Genomic DNA, 14,550 nt, shown 5'->3' with positions numbered 1-14,550 from the left:
AATATCATGGATATGCTATCGTGGTTTTTGAATTATGAAGTACACCTTGACCCAAGTCGTACGGTTTTTGAGCTTTAGACCACGGGTGGATACACCATATATATTTGAGCATCGCAAGGACTAAGTACATATAGTCTGAACACCATCAGGCATACAATAGTTAAGTAAACAACGATCTATATTGCTTCATGAACCTAACGAGCACGTCATAACATCATAATCATCACCTACCACCAGCCCCTTACTCCCTACCCTCCTCCTTCCCCATCCTCTCCGCCCTCCACGCAGGCCCCAACCGAATCACCACAAAAAGCAACCCACTCGTCGCCAACATCACCAGCGCAATGAACGTAAAACACCATCCCCTCCCCATCGCCCCAAGCATCGGATCAATCAGCGCCGTCGCCCCAGCCCCAAGCAAGCACCGCACAAAGTTGTTCGACGCCGTCGCAGACGCAGCATTCATGGGATAGAAATCAATCAACAATGTGCTAACGGTGTTAAACGCCCCGGTCAACGTCAGGCCCATAAGAAAAAGAATCGTTGTGGGCGCTGCGAGGTGCACGCCGAAATGCAGTGTCCAGCCGAAGGCGATCACTGTGAGACTGCCCATCGTGAGCAGTGGGAATGCAACCTGCAGTCGGCATTTCTCGATGGGGAAGGAAGCGAGGTTGCGGGCGCGTGTTTCGCTCAGGGGGATGTTTAGGAGTTTTGCGTGGCGCCGGTAGTTCCAGTCTAGGATCTTTCCGGTTGCTACTGAGGCGACGGTTGCGCCTAGGCCGAAGGGGATGTAGCAGAGGCCGATTTGGAGGTCGTCGAGCCCGTAGAGGTCGTTGTAGATGGAGGGGATTGAGGCGCTGACGTCGTAGAAACCGGCGAAGAGGATGGCGTTGGCGAGTAAAATGATGCTGACGTCTTTCTGGAATACAATTGATAGTGTTCGTATTGGGTTTGGAAAGCTAAGTTTCGGACGCTCGAGGCTCTCTGGTGGCGTGGACTTTCTTGACTTGAATAGGAGAAGCCAAGGCATATTCCATCTCGGAGGTGGAATTGAGCCGTTGCCAACGATCGCGCGCGCTGTTTCGGGGAAGAAGAGAGTAAATGGCACCAGGAATGCGCCGGCGAAGATAGTTAGGAACCAGAAGACCGATCGCCAGCCGAGATATTGCGAGAGGAGGCCGCCGATGACGGGGCCTAGGGCCGGTCCGAGGAGTGAGCCTGCAGTCACGAAACCCATGTATGAGCCTCGCTCCGCAGCAATTGAAATATCGGCAACAACGCCCGCAGAGAGCGCAATCGTGGTGCTACTGCCGGCACTCTGGACGCATCGGAGGACAAACAGGGCGGCATAGTTATCCTGCAATGCAAGACCGATGTTGGCGGCGATATAGATGAGGAAGCACACCAGGTATGCGGGGCGCCGACCGGCTTTGTCTGCGAAGTCGCCGACAAACATGGGGGAGATGCCTTGGAAGATCTGTCTAGAATTAGTATCTGGACCGTACGGAGATGATAGCCGAAGGTGGCGCACCTACCATATAGCTCGTCAAGGTCAGATTGATCAGCGCACTTGAGACGCCAAGATCATCGGCAATGCTGTTCAGAGCCGGAAAGTAAATCTGGGAGGAAACCGGGGAGAAGAAACCGGCCCATGATGCGGAGAAGACGATGAAGCTTTTCTGGGACTTGGTGAAGATGGAGTATGGGGGTGGAGCTGTCTCACCGGCTGGACTTTCTTGAACGCCTTCAAGCTCTTTTGACGGGGATGCCATACTCTCAATGATAGAGAGTGTTTGAATTCCTCACATTATTGTTTGACATTTCAAACACAAGAAAAAAGTGAAAGAAGGAAAAGAAAAAAAAATGGAGAAATGGAGAAATGGAGAAGAAGCCGGCACGTTAGCCGAGAGCAAATGGTGTTATCGGTCGGGAATAGCCGCTATCCATTTAACTAACTTGTACCTCTGAATGAATTTACTCCGACCCATAATATCCGATCAACCAACGTTGATCGGACTCCTGACAACTCGGACTTAATCTCCTGAAACGACCACTTGTGAATAAATCCGCCTGCACCGCCGCCAGGGAAGCCAGCCCATCGTGATAATCGGCTTACTAGCACCAATAGGAATTCGCAAGCCCGGTTGATCAGAGCCTTTTGCACCTGAGGGATCGTCTCGTCGTGCGATGCGACGCGGTAAGATTTACGCGTCGAGTGAGACTTCGCCTCCTATAACTATGTCGTTTGACCCGCCGGCCTAGCTTCGGATGGCGAATCGCGCGTCTTCGAGAAAGCATGAGCGCGTTACTCCCTCTGCCTGAATGGCCTTCCCAATCGGCATGCCGAGGAGGATTTGGGGAAGCGCTGGCAAACCGGAGGGTTCATCGATGATTGCCTTTTTGATCATTGCGTGGATGGTCGCGTGGCCGATTGCGAAGGGCACGAGAACTTTGAGTTTGCGATGTTCGGTGGGAACGCTGAAATCGTGCATCATGCATAGATCAATTGGTACAGCTTTGAGGCCCTCGTTTTGTCGGTGGTATGTGAGAGCATCTTCGTACGCGGCGGCTGCGGCGTGGTTGGCTTGTCCTTGGTCACCAAAGGCCCCGGCCAAGGAGTTGGGATTGATGCAAAAGCCTAGCTCCTTTGAAAGACACTGGTGCAAGTTCCAGCCTGCTTGCGCTTACGGACAAGTGAACTCGGCCCATGGTTGCTATGACATGTACTCCAAGAGCACGTCGCGCAGCGCCATTGCTTTTTATAAAAACACCAGATTGAAAGAAGATTGCTCTACATATGCTCAACAACCTTCTTAACAGCTGTCTTGCTTGAGACTTTGCTTGCTTACACCTGGACCTTTGTTTCGAGCTCCTGAACGGAGGGCATCATCGGCGCGACATAAGATGGGATGTCATCTTCCGCTCTATAAGAGAGAACAAAATTGCCCTTATGACGACCGGCGTACATCAAGAGGAAATGCAATCTTCATTTGTGATGCAAGACAGATAGTAATCTGAGCCACAGACTTTGACTGCTCAAGAAGCCCAAAAAGATGTATTACTTCGACACTGAGTAAGGTCTAAGCTGAGAGAAAAAGTCACTAAGACCACTATCCTTCTAACTCTCGTAGGTAAACCATGCCTGGAACTCATGTATTCTGAGCAGGCGTATTTACACTATTTATTGAATATCTCCAGGTCTCCAATGAACCTAGTATCGCTCTTGGAAGCATATTGAACATGGAGTTTTGGCTCACAATTTAATTGTCTCTAAACTGGGTCCTAGTCAATGTCTAGCTGCATCCTTCCTAAAGTTTTCACCTAGATTATACGTGTCAATTTTCCTAAAACTCAGCATGAGCTTTATAGAGACCTTTGAATTTATATTTTTCCATATTAACAACTTCGGTTAGTCTTCACAAGGGTGAGTGAAAGAGAGGTGACAAAGATCACTAATTCAGTAAAGGACGGAGTTATAAGCCATATAGCAGCAAACAATAGCCGATGACTCTACTGAATGAACTAGAGGCCTATTTTGATGCAGTATGCTTGGCTTTACCAGTGATTTCCCGAATGTGAGTTGATGGAGTTACTCAATTATGTATGCGCTCATTGGAGGAGGGTATCTACAGATCAGTCAGGAATTAACTATATAATAGTATTTGGAGTAACCATTACATCATGTCGTGATGACACCTTTTCCCATAGCCAAATAGGGCAGAACAGCTCCACAGAGCACTTTTTTGTAGGGTATCACAACAGAGGATTGTCCCTTCGGGGTGGGTTGACGTTGCCGCATAATGTGCTAGACTAGGCACCACGCATGTGATAAACACGTTCCAGCAAATAAAATCTCGAATGATCGAGTGCTTGGGGCTCTTGAAATAGCGCCCCCTCCTTGCGGGAATATACTTCCGAGCTTACAGCGTGGATTGATACGATTCGATCGGCGTTGATTCCCACGCGTAGAGCTGTCCTTGCTTTTTATAGTGTTACCCAGCACTTACTGGCCTTCTTAAAAAATATGCTACTCCACAGAATAAAGACCTCGTATCTATTGTTCTTTCCCCTGTCATTGTTATTGCTAGAAGAAACCGTCTTTTTTCGTGATTTAGTAAGGGACTCCATTCATACAAGCATTCTGCAACCAAGAATGTCCCACCATTCGTACATTTTCGGGAACGGCACTAGAGAAGATGAGATGTTACAGGTTCATACGCAGGTGTTGCAGCCGAACGAGCATTTTCTTCCTATATGCGGACCGGGGACAATGACTGTGCCAACAAATCTGGAAGCCATGTTCGCAGCAGCTGATCCATCACCGGAACATTTGGCCATCCCGCTAAATCAGTGCGGTGGTGGAACAACCGGAGATATCGATCTTCTGCCCGTTCCAATACCACAGTTTACATCAAGTATTCAGAACCAGCCAGAGCTCATTCGGCGGCTAAGCATTGTGTCTGTTTCTCCCAGCCTTCCGAACAGCATGACCACAGAAGCGCCAGCGACTTCACAGTATTTGTCGCCGCATTATAAGGCTGCGGAGGAGGTAGTTTCGAATATTTCAGCTTTGCAGGAGGTGTTTGCGCAAAACCTCGAGCTGGCAATGTTTCAAATCCGAGCCGGACAATTAGTAGATGCTAGTCGACTATTATTGAATATCTCGTGGTGGCTCTTGGATGGCGGGAAACAGTTAGGTCTGTCCTTCTCTCCCTGCATGGAGAATGCTTGATGTGTTCCTTTGCAAATTGTGCATGGACTGAAGGTATATGCCTCAGTGATCGATATAGGGGATTGTGTCAGCGACCAGACGGGCTACCTTGGTCAGCTGAGGGTGTGGAAAGACCTTAATACCTGTTGGCTCACGCTTTTTCGAAAGCAAAGGTCCTTGACGCGACAACCTTGTGACTTGAAATGTGTCGATCCTCTCAGTCCCAGCCAACTTGATGATATCGGGCAGGATATTATATCTGTTTGTGATCGGCTAGAGCAATATGGACTGGTGGATTATGAAATGGGTCTATGGGAAGAAGAGGTTCTTCAGGGTATGTTTTATCTTCCGCCGTATGCCTTGTTCCTTGGGGCTAAGTTTGTTGCCGCTGTTTCTTTAGATGTACTGGAGGCCCTAGCCATGAGGAAAGATGATTATGAGGGACAGGGGTATCATAGCTTCTGCTATCCGTATAATAGATAACAAGACTGATATATAGTTTCGCAAATAGCCACATTCCACCGATGGACACTAGTAACAGTAGACGATCGAACAATGAATATTAGATAGAGTTAAGTTTGTAAATTTGCAATTCATCTCTTGTAGCAAGGAACTAGCCTTGAGAAACCCCTCCTATTGACAACTACCTACGGAGACAGAATCCGCAGCAGGTTGTCTTATCAAGTGTATATCAGGTATCAGGAGCTTTAACACTAAACTACAACTCGGGCACCAAGGGTAGGCCGGACCTCTGAGATAATAAGGCCATCGTTGAGAAATTCAGAACCATAACCCACGAACGTCCCTTCTCATATCAGACCTCGGGTGTTCTTGACGAGGCATATTGTTGTTTATCATCGTGGTGTCTTCTCTCAAACATCTGGCGCCAGGGTCTATGTCAAGGCGTGAACAGATATCCCCCAGCGACACATTACTCCGAATCAATCGCAGAAGCTCCAGAGCTTTCTCCTCATCAGTCTCGCGTAGGGTATTAAAAGCTCTTAGAAGGAGCTTGTTGTCCTGTTCTAAAGAATCGATTTTGCGTTTGAGTACGATCTTGCGCCGCCCATCCCCCTCTTTATCAATCACACAATCGGCGCCAGACAAACGGCAGGCATTGCAGGGACTAGTTCCGTCGCACTATACAGAAGTTAGAGAAAGACGTTTTTCGCTGGGAGGCAAAACGACTTGCGCTACCTTGACTCTCTTTTTGCGGCATTGCAGACAGGCAGTAGAGGTTCTTTTCGTTTGAGGCTTGAGACTGATGTCTGCGCCAAAGGGGTTGTCTCCTGGGACAGGCGCAATGGCTCTTGGTGGTTTCCGGCTGCTCATATTGACAAATTGTAGTTATTTCGGTTCTTGCGGAAGCTTTGCGATGGAGGGAGATTAACCTCCGTCTTACCTTGTTTCAGCGAGAGGATACTACTTATGCAAGTCAACGGCTGAACTCAAATCCAGATCAGTCATCCTTTTCGGGCCCCCTTCCCGAAGTGAGCCCTGTTTGATTGGATGGCTTGCGTGCCCGTGGTACAGCAAGGTGCGAATGAATTCAAGTTTTGCCACCGGCTATAGTAGCCCCAAAGGCTTAATCCCTGCATCGTCCCTGGCGCCATAACGCTATACCCTGGCAAACATCCGGCGCCCCGTGCCTTAGCTTAATGAGACGCAAGAGAGGGGGAAGGTCTTCACACTTGAGCGAAATATGATAACTCTTGCCTGGAATAACCTTCACCTTCAATCTATAAGGTCAATAGATTGGTTGGTGGAAGGACTCTCTACTCACGACAAATCCCAGGGCGATATGTATAGCTTGGTCGGGTGGCTATCACCTGCTCACGTACTGCCTAAACCATCTCTCTTCGACGAACCTGTAACATGCATCTCCTCCCCTTGGCATAAATCAGACGAAGATAAATCTGCACCCAAGCCATCCATGGCTGGCTGGAGAGGGTATAATAGTCTTTATTTCGGGATCAGCCGCCAACCATATGAATTCCATCAGCCTAGCCAGCCCCACAAGTCGGCATCCATTTAACAGGCCTAGCCCTTGTTCCGGGTCTCACGGAAGTGGTTTGGGCGAGCTACGTGGTAATCAGGATGCGATCTTGCAGCCAGGTGATAGCCAAGTCAGGCAAGCCCCCCAAGCAGATTGGCTAGCGCTGCCGGGATAAAAGTACCAGCTTCTAGCGTTTTGATGGTTTTATGCCTTGCGTGCTTCTACTGCATTCGACGCTGCCTTTGTGGAGCACTACTACACCAGTAAAATCAAGCCCTCATAGTGTTGCAGCAACACCTATGCCGAGCCTCCGGATTGACCATTTCTGTCTGTCCAATGTAACCAACACCAGCGAGGCTAACACATGGCATGTTTCAGGAACTATGATAGATCAATTTGTTAAAGAGGACCTGGTGTCATTGTAAAAAGGGCTTAGACTCGAGAAACTCGACCTCGCTGGATTAAGTCTTCAAATGAAAATAGTAATAGCCACCTCAAGGTCCGGGCGTCGCTGACGAGGCGGTTTGTGCACGGGCCCAACGCGATCGCCAATGACGCCGCCATTGCACCATGAGCGCGTTGGTCGAAGGTGAATCTTTCTATGGATTACATCATGGCACAGACGATCATTATCACGAGGATAGCCTGGGTCAGCACATAGGTTGATAACAGGGCAACCGGGTGTGTCGGACAGATGATGGCTGCTTTGGAAGTGAGAATGCAGGCAGCCGAATGCGTTTATGACTAGGTGAAGGCGTACTTTTGACTGGCAGATGGAACTTATCTAATCCAGTCTATCCTTGTGGAAGAATCTTCCGTGATAAGAGCAGCTTGAAGCAGCAACAGCATGCGATGGGGCGCAGAAACAGATCTCTCCAAGTCTTCTTTTAAGAATAGCGTGTCTGCTACAGAAGACCGAATTATCAGATGGAACTTGATAGTTTGGATGCTGCTTTGCGCTAGGTAGTGTAGCGGTTGAAGAGAAAGACACTTGCCAAGAGGTTTGTAAACCCATCCACATGATCTGTCATACACAACTGACCTTGATATCGTCTACGCGACCTTTGCATAAGACACCACTGTGCAGGATCAGCGAGGTCAACATCTATCCTGAGATAGAAGCGATCAGCCTTATTAACCACTTGCCGTGGTCTAGGGAGCTAAGGTACCTGTGCCTATGCTCAGTTTCACAGAGGTAACTAATAGCAAAATCACGCCTAGGTCATTAATGCCGCGTTTTTTTTTATTTTTTTATTTTTTTATTTTTTTTTTCTTTTTTTTGGGGGGGGGAGGGGACAATGAAGGCGTCCGTGTATAAGCGCCGGGCGCGGAAGTCTGAGAGGTGAAGAGAGCATAAGTAGGTATCTGTCACTCGGCTCCAATGTGAAACTTAATCTTGGGCTTACCAGGCGGAGAGATCCCACCCGCACACACCTTCGGCCGAATGTACGAGAGGCTGTATCAGGATCCCAATCACGAACTCAACCCCTTTCGACCCCAGGCAATATGTGACTCAAATCTAAGACGCCCGGAGCTAGCTCCCTCCAGATCAAATCTGTGGTATACGAAGAAGACTACCGGAAACATGGGATGGAGGGAAACCACCTTGTAAAACATGTGTCGGATGCCCAAGCAGACAGGGTTAGGATCTCAACCCCTTTCGAATTAACCGCAATGAAGCGCTTCATAGCCCGGCACTGTGAGATTCTGCTCAGAGTGTTTCCGGATTCCGATGCTCTACGAAAGCAGGATGACCTCCAGACTTTGAATACTATTTGCAGAGCTCCGTCACTAGCATGTGAAGTAGGTATAAAAAATATGCCCTATTATGTTAGTAGATCTACCATCATGCTTCGGAACGTTGGTCCACGAAGCTGAAGATGGTTCTCTTAAATAAAGATTCCTTGAGTCTATGACATGAGGCGCATTACGTGTAGAAGGCAGCATGGTTCATCTGCTGATTTCCTACATCTTTCCTCCTTTCCTACCTTAACCTAAAGTTTCAGACACTTCAAGACGTCCTCGTCCTCTCCAATATACAATGGTCTCTGCAGCGGCACAGCAGGAGAAAAATTCGATCGGTGGCCCTCCTAGACATTAGCCGACAAGCCCTCACTCCAGGACAATGTCTGCAGGCGCGGTCCTTTTCAGAATTAGATTAGTGATGCCCGGATTGCATAAGCTATAAGACAGGCCACGATAGTCGGAAATGATCATGCCAGGAAGCCCCATGCCCGAGAGATAAATGAATCACAACGCTCTAATACTGGATGGCTACCCATGGGACTATCACATACTTCTATATCTGACCCGGCTAAGCGCGAGTAAGGGCAAGGTAAGGGGTTGGTTACACTACCTGGTAGTGATTCGACTCCCAACTCCCGATCACGGGGCTTGTTCAGCAGCCAGAATTTGATACTGTCTGTGCTGCTCTCATGATCTCCACTTCTCGAGAGTTACTGCTTCCGTGCACGCTTCTGGTCCACCAGGGTGGATGCATCTGCGCTTGAAGTGCAAAGGTTCTATGCCGAAGTATTACCAGACGGCTTTGGGTCCCTAGAGCTGCATAAGGATCGTGGCAGTAGTTGCCTAAATCCTTTTCTTAAATAACACTTCGTCAAACTGTGAAAACTTCGCACCGGCCTACCACATCAGAAGGACATGTCTCTAGCTGTTACACGAGTCGTGTAGTGAACAAGAAGGCTTGATAACATGCAAGCACCGTTCGCTAAAATACGGAGTATTTTAAGACCAAGGTTTGCCGGATCCTGGGCGAGATACAAAAGCTCGGCGGAAAGGGCAACAAGCTCATTTTCATATCTAAAGGTGATCTGGTGAGATATTTGGGCTTGATTTGGGCGACAATCTCTCGCTCGATTGAGCTTCTTTGACGGCGTTGTCTAAGAAGATTCACCACGCCCAAGCCAAGACTACGATGGCCAGTCAAGAGTGAAAGTTTCAGGAGGCCATGACCAAGTTTTGAAGACTTGCTAGCAACTTGCACGAGCTAAATGTGCACTCTGGAGAGTGCCAGTCTTCAAAGACTGATCTTCCAACCCTCTTGCATATAGTTACCTACTCTTAGAATCCGATATATCATCTGCCGAAACCAAGAGTCTCCACCAAAGGCCTGACTAGGGGTCTGCGAATTTGACTACTATAACCACTGGTCGCCAGCGCGATCTGTACAATGGTAGTCAGGTATTATGTTAAGGGCGTTGGGTCTTGGTGGCGGGCACAATCACGGGCCTGCTAAATACAACTCACCAGTTGGCAAGCAAGACGAAAATGCATGCGTAGCTATGTATTCGAGAATTTAGCATGGAGAATGTGGAGGTTATACGCAGACACCGTGAAGGTTTCTCAAAATTATAGCCTTCCTATCTATCACGCTGGGGAAGGGTTCTTTACTCACCAGTTTCTAATACGAAGGATTGAACTGTTGAGCATGTTCACGGTACGATCAAGACATCTTGGTGCCAAGAATAATGACCTGGCGTCTAGCAGAATACTGAACGTACATGGTCTAGAAAATAGTGCGTCTGCTTCCAGGTTAGCTTTTGAAATTGAGCTTCCCCAACCTCAAGATAGATGAATTGAGACTAGGATTAGAGCCAGCTACAGGTCTAGTATTCCAAGGTCCACATACCTGACTGAAAAAAAGAAAGAGGCTGAGCCTTCAAAAAAGCCATATTCACTCACGAACATATCTTGATAGTTGAAGTGCTACAGTCATGGCACCGATACCTAGCCATGCCTGTATTTCCCCACCCCATCCCTGGCCTTACGGCTCTATCCAACGCCTTCATCGCCTCCTCAACCGTAGCCGAACTCGCAAAGTCCACATACGCATAACTTGGCGCATCCGGCGCGCGTTGATCCAAATCGTGCGGACAAAGTGTCCTGCTTATTGCCTCACCAGTTGGGTACACCAACACACCCTTGTCAGCAGGTCCATGGAAACATGAAAGCGGCGATGAATTGAAAGCGAAAAGAGAACGGGCGAAAACCAACACGGCAAAGCTCTCAGAAAATGCCATGATCCTCTGATTCTGATGGTCCTATCTCGACCGTTTCGGCAGTCCCATGACTTTCTGTTGCCGTCCGGGCCCGGCGTAGGTATCCCTTGCAATGCTTTTGGGCGCTGCTACGGTTCCACCGATCGAGGATGTAACGACTACCATTATCCTGCTGTCGATTGCCATTGAAGTTGGAGTTGTTATGTCGTCATTTGGTGTACAAAGGCCTAATTTTCACAGGCCTGGCCGACTCCACAAGTCAAGACCGTTGAGTTCTGTCATTGCTTTCTCGGCAGTTCCTTTGGTGACCCATTTGATGAAGCAGTATGATGGATTGCGCGACTTGAAGGGATCGATGAAGCTCTCAACTTTGGTACTAAACAAAACGATATCCAAATCCGCTCTGCCTACACGGTACCTATTGTAGGTAAAGACAGAGGTAATAGGAGAGAGTGGTGAAACTGCTCAATTTTGGTCTGCAACAAAAATACCCCGACGTCGTCCTTTTGTGCTCCATATAGCATGTGGCATAAGTATATTCGTCACCCTTCTTTGAGGGCTGTGGCTGGTTTCATTGCCGGGCTAGTTGTTCGAGTTGTTCTGGCGTAGCAGTGCGTCTATGGGGCGTGGGAGAGAGGGTTGTGAGGAGCAAGAGTCGGCGGCGGCTGGGGTACGTCAGTTTGATATAGCGAATGCACGTCCCGACCGGGTGGTTGTTGACCTGATTGAGGACATTGTTAGTGATGGATGGGGAGTGGTGGGGGAAGCGGAGTAGGTACCCCCACTTTTGCCAGCGCTGGCAGCGCGGGAAAGGCGGGCTTTCTTTTGTCATTGCACTTTTGAGAAAAGCTTGAGGATGGTGGCGAGACGCTGAATAAAGGAGTGAAGTGTGTGAGGAAGGAATTGAGTGGTCTGTTGGGCGAAAGGCTGCAGACAGGTCTGCTTTGTTTGATGCATGAAGCTTTGTGATGGATGTGCATAAGTAATGGGTATCTTACTTACGTCATTTATGCATGCATGTATAAGAGCTCGGCGTGCTCTCCGTCTTTGGTGTTTGTTGCTCCTCTCTTTCACCGGGGGCTGACCGAGCGCAAGTACTAACGTGCTAGATTTAAATCTCATTTCTACCATCTTCTGGCATCATGGTGTTGATCCCCATCGATACTCGCCTCCCCTGCAAGACTCGCCATGGCCAAACCCGTTGTTCTCCATCTTGGCGATCCCATTAAGTACAACCATGACTTCTACAACAACGAATTTCTTGCACGATCTGAGGTCATTCGCAATGACGCGCTTGATCGCCAATCCTTTATTCAGGCCTTGAAAGACAGAAAGTATGTGTTCCCACAACGAAACGAACAACACGCTGATTGCTTTAGGTATGGTGACTTTGTGGCCATCTTCCGCCCGCATTTTCAATCTGGCGGCGAGATGGGACAATGGGATGATGAACTGATCACACTCCTTCCACAATCAGTCCGTATCTTTGCCTCAGCCGGAGCAGGCTTCAACTGGGCTGATGTCGAAGCCCTTGGGCGACGCGGAATCTGGTACGCAAATGGCGCCGGTGCATCTGACGAAGCAGTCTCAGACACAACACTGTATATGATCCTGTCAGTGTTCAGAAACTTCACTCGCGCGCAGCTCGCAGCCCGAACAGTGGATCCGGATATCTTTACAGCGACACACAAGCTTATTGCGACCATCTCGCACAACCCGAGCGGCCACATCCTTGGCCTTGTAGGCTTGGGGAATATCAGCAAGAAGGTTGCGCGTAAGGCGCAGGCTCTGGGGATGGAGGTGCACTATTATGATGTAGCCCGGCAGAGTTTTGAGAGTGAAATGTCTCTCAACGTCAGGTTTCATGATAGCCTGGAGAGTTTATTGAAAGTGTCTGACTGCGTGTCGCTGCATACCCCTCTGAACCAGCACACAAGACACCTGATCAACCGGGAAACCTTGAGCCTAATGAAGCCTGGCGCAAGATTGATAAATACGGCTCGTGGGGAGGTTGTTGAAGAGGAAGCACTGATCGAAGCATTGGAAAACGGCTCCTTGGCGGCAGCTGGATTAGACGTCCATTATCATGAACCGCAGGTATCTCCTCGACTGGCAGCGATGGAGAATGTAACTCTCACCACTCATATCGCCGGTGGAGCTCTGAACACTCGCATCAACTTTGAGCTCAATGCGATGAAGAACATTCTCGCGACAGTTGGACCGACTGGAGAACGTATTGGACAACCCGCTACACCGGTCAACGCGAGAGAGGTGTTAGAGTACCTGAAGGCACAATCATAGCTTGCTTAGAATCCACAATCAAGACCCATCAAGCCTTCTCCACAATTTCTTAACTCGGCTTATCCGGCCTTGGAAAAGTCTTGACGGCTTGGGGACCGTCGGATTTCTCTCCACCTCTTGGTCTGGGGTAGTCCGGGGGTCCCCGCATTTTGGACCCTTGTATATCGGAGACCTGTCCGTCTACAGCCCTCTAGAGGGGGACCGCATTCAAATAGCCCGCAGATCTGCCTACTTGACTCACGCTGTGCATTCTTCACAGACTCAATATGGATCAAGAAGGCAAAGCAAACGTTGAGACCATCGACAAGGTCGGTATTCAGCCTCTTCAGGAGCTGCCGTTGCCTGTTGAGTTGGAGGGTCACAGTCGAGATGACTTGCAAAAGTTGGAAAAGAAGCTTGTCAGACAGCTAGACTCTCATCTCATGCCGGCTGTTGTGATTCTGTTCCTGATGAATATCCTGGACAGAAACAACATTGCCAATGCGAAGATCTCTGGCCTGCCGGGCTCATTGGGCATTACCAATACCCAGTACAACACTTGCCTTATGATCTTCTACGTTGGATGTATATTGTATTGCCATCTCATCGTCTAAAGCAGCCACTGATGTCTCCTAGATGTCCTCACCCAGGTCCCATCGAACATTTTGATCCTCAAAGTCCAACCATCGTTGTACATCGGATGCGTCACAGCAGCGTGGGGTATTGTCTCCCTGTGCCAGGCTTTTACTACCAATTTTGCTGGTCTCTTCATGTGTCGCTTTATACTTGGCCTAGTCGAAGGTCCTTTCCTACCAGGCGTCTTCCTGCTCTTGTCATGTTGGTACAAACGAGCCGAGCTGCCACCACGAATTGCTATCCTCTACGGAGCGAACATGCTTGCTAGCTCTTTCGGTGGTTTGATTGCTGCGGGTATCATCAGTCGGATGGAGAACAAGTTGAACAGACCAGCATGGGTAGGATTGCACTTACCTGACTACGACCCGATGCTAACTATTATAGCAATGGCTTTTCATCATCGAAGGGGCAATGACCATTGCTATAGCTTTGATCGTCATCCCGTTTATCCCTGACTTCCCCCTCGCGTCCAAGCGATGGTGGCTGAGTCGGGAGCAACAGCTATTAGCAGTAGGTCCAACAAACAAGATTGCCTAACTTCAGCTAACAAGGATTCAGGATTGGCGCCTGCAAAACGAAAATGCAGGGATCGAAGACTCCGACCCGAACTCTCTTCTCTGGGGCGTCAAGCAAGCCGTCCGTGACCCTAAGCTGTACATGTTTATCGTTATGCAAATGGCTCTCATCACCGCGCAGTCGTTCAACAACTTCTTCCCCTCAATTGTCGGGACGCTGGGGTATAACAACACAATCACCCTTCTTCTGACCGCACCGCCGTACTTTGCCGCGTTCATCTGCTCGCTATGTATCTCCTTCCATGCAGCGCACAAACAGGAGCGAGGATATCATATTGCCATTCCGCTCCTATTTTCGCTAGTAGGAAACTTATTAGTTCGTCCCCCACCCCC

The 14,550-nt window shown here is 49.0% G+C and overlaps 8 protein-coding genes across 8 annotated transcripts; 4 read left to right on the top strand and 4 right to left on the bottom strand.

Moving 5' to 3' along the window:
- Positions 1-24: 24 nt before the first annotated feature.
- Positions 25-1,864, bottom strand: BJY04DRAFT_187232 (MFS transporter). The gene is made up of 2 exons (XM_073711017.1): positions 1,536-1,864; positions 25-1,477 (listed from the first exon to the last, which is right to left on the bottom strand). The coding sequence occupies exons 1-2, from the start codon at positions 1,770-1,772 to the stop codon at positions 242-244; spliced, it is 1,473 nt and encodes a 490-aa protein (XP_073571926.1). The 5' UTR covers positions 1,773-1,864; the 3' UTR covers positions 25-241.
- Positions 1,865-2,258: 394 nt separating this feature from the next.
- On the bottom strand, positions 2,259-2,709 carry BJY04DRAFT_217435 (uncharacterized protein; the record flags this gene model as incomplete). The annotated part of the gene is made up of 2 exons (XM_073716041.1): positions 2,259-2,657; positions 2,689-2,709. The coding sequence occupies 2 exons, from the start codon at positions 2,707-2,709 to the stop codon at positions 2,259-2,261; spliced, it is 420 nt and encodes a 139-aa protein (XP_073571925.1).
- Positions 2,710-4,153: 1,444 nt separating this feature from the next.
- On the top strand, positions 4,154-4,732 carry BJY04DRAFT_217434 (uncharacterized protein; the record flags this gene model as incomplete). Its single annotated transcript, XM_073716040.1, has 1 exon — positions 4,154-4,732. The coding sequence occupies one exon, from the start codon at positions 4,154-4,156 to the stop codon at positions 4,730-4,732; it is 579 nt and encodes a 192-aa protein (XP_073571924.1).
- Positions 4,733-5,243: 511 nt separating this feature from the next.
- Positions 5,244-6,757, bottom strand: BJY04DRAFT_187228 (Zn(II)2Cys6 transcription factor domain-containing protein). Its single transcript, XM_073711016.1, has 2 exons — positions 5,909-6,757; positions 5,244-5,851 (listed from the first exon to the last, which is right to left on the bottom strand). Exons 1-2 carry the CDS (start codon positions 6,041-6,043, stop codon positions 5,492-5,494), a joined length of 495 nt encoding a protein of 164 aa, XP_073571923.1. The 5' UTR covers positions 6,044-6,757; the 3' UTR covers positions 5,244-5,491.
- A 417-nt stretch (positions 6,758-7,174) lies between these two features.
- Positions 7,175-7,940, bottom strand: BJY04DRAFT_187227 (uncharacterized protein). Its single transcript, XM_073711015.1, has 2 exons — positions 7,781-7,940; positions 7,175-7,708 (listed from the first exon to the last, which is right to left on the bottom strand). Exons 1-2 carry the CDS (start codon positions 7,810-7,812, stop codon positions 7,492-7,494), a joined length of 249 nt encoding a protein of 82 aa, XP_073571922.1. The 5' UTR covers positions 7,813-7,940; the 3' UTR covers positions 7,175-7,491.
- A 2,919-nt stretch (positions 7,941-10,859) lies between these two features.
- Positions 10,860-11,187, top strand: BJY04DRAFT_187224 (uncharacterized protein). Its single transcript, XM_073711014.1, has one exon. It carries the CDS (start codon positions 10,929-10,931, stop codon positions 11,151-11,153), a length of 225 nt encoding a protein of 74 aa, XP_073571921.1. The 5' UTR covers positions 10,860-10,928; the 3' UTR covers positions 11,154-11,187.
- Positions 11,188-11,810: 623 nt separating this feature from the next.
- BJY04DRAFT_227337 (D-mandelate dehydrogenase-like dehydrogenase) lies at positions 11,811-13,027 on the top strand (the record flags this gene model as incomplete). The annotated part of the gene is made up of 2 exons (XM_073718602.1): positions 11,811-12,060; positions 12,106-13,027. Exons 1-2 carry the CDS (start codon positions 11,915-11,917, stop codon positions 13,025-13,027), a joined length of 1,068 nt encoding a protein of 355 aa, XP_073571920.1. The 5' UTR covers positions 11,811-11,914.
- A 266-nt stretch (positions 13,028-13,293) lies between these two features.
- On the top strand, positions 13,294-14,518 carry BJY04DRAFT_217432 (major facilitator superfamily domain-containing protein; the record flags this gene model as incomplete). Its single annotated transcript, XM_073716039.1, has 4 exons — positions 13,294-13,591; positions 13,643-13,980; positions 14,027-14,152; positions 14,201-14,518. Coding segments are annotated over 4 exons (1,080 nt in total), but the record flags the coding sequence as incomplete, so codon positions are not given.
- Positions 14,519-14,550: the final 32 nt, after the last annotated feature.

This window comes from Aspergillus karnatakaensis (genome assembly GCF_047715665.1).
Source record: "Aspergillus karnatakaensis strain CBS 102800 unplaced genomic scaffold BJY04scaffold_20, whole genome shotgun sequence".
NCBI classification, from domain to species: domain Eukaryota; kingdom Fungi; phylum Ascomycota; class Eurotiomycetes; order Eurotiales; family Aspergillaceae; genus Aspergillus; species Aspergillus karnatakaensis.
Note: the sequence above shows the minus strand (reverse complement) of the source record. Positions and strands in the feature narration are given on the sequence as shown.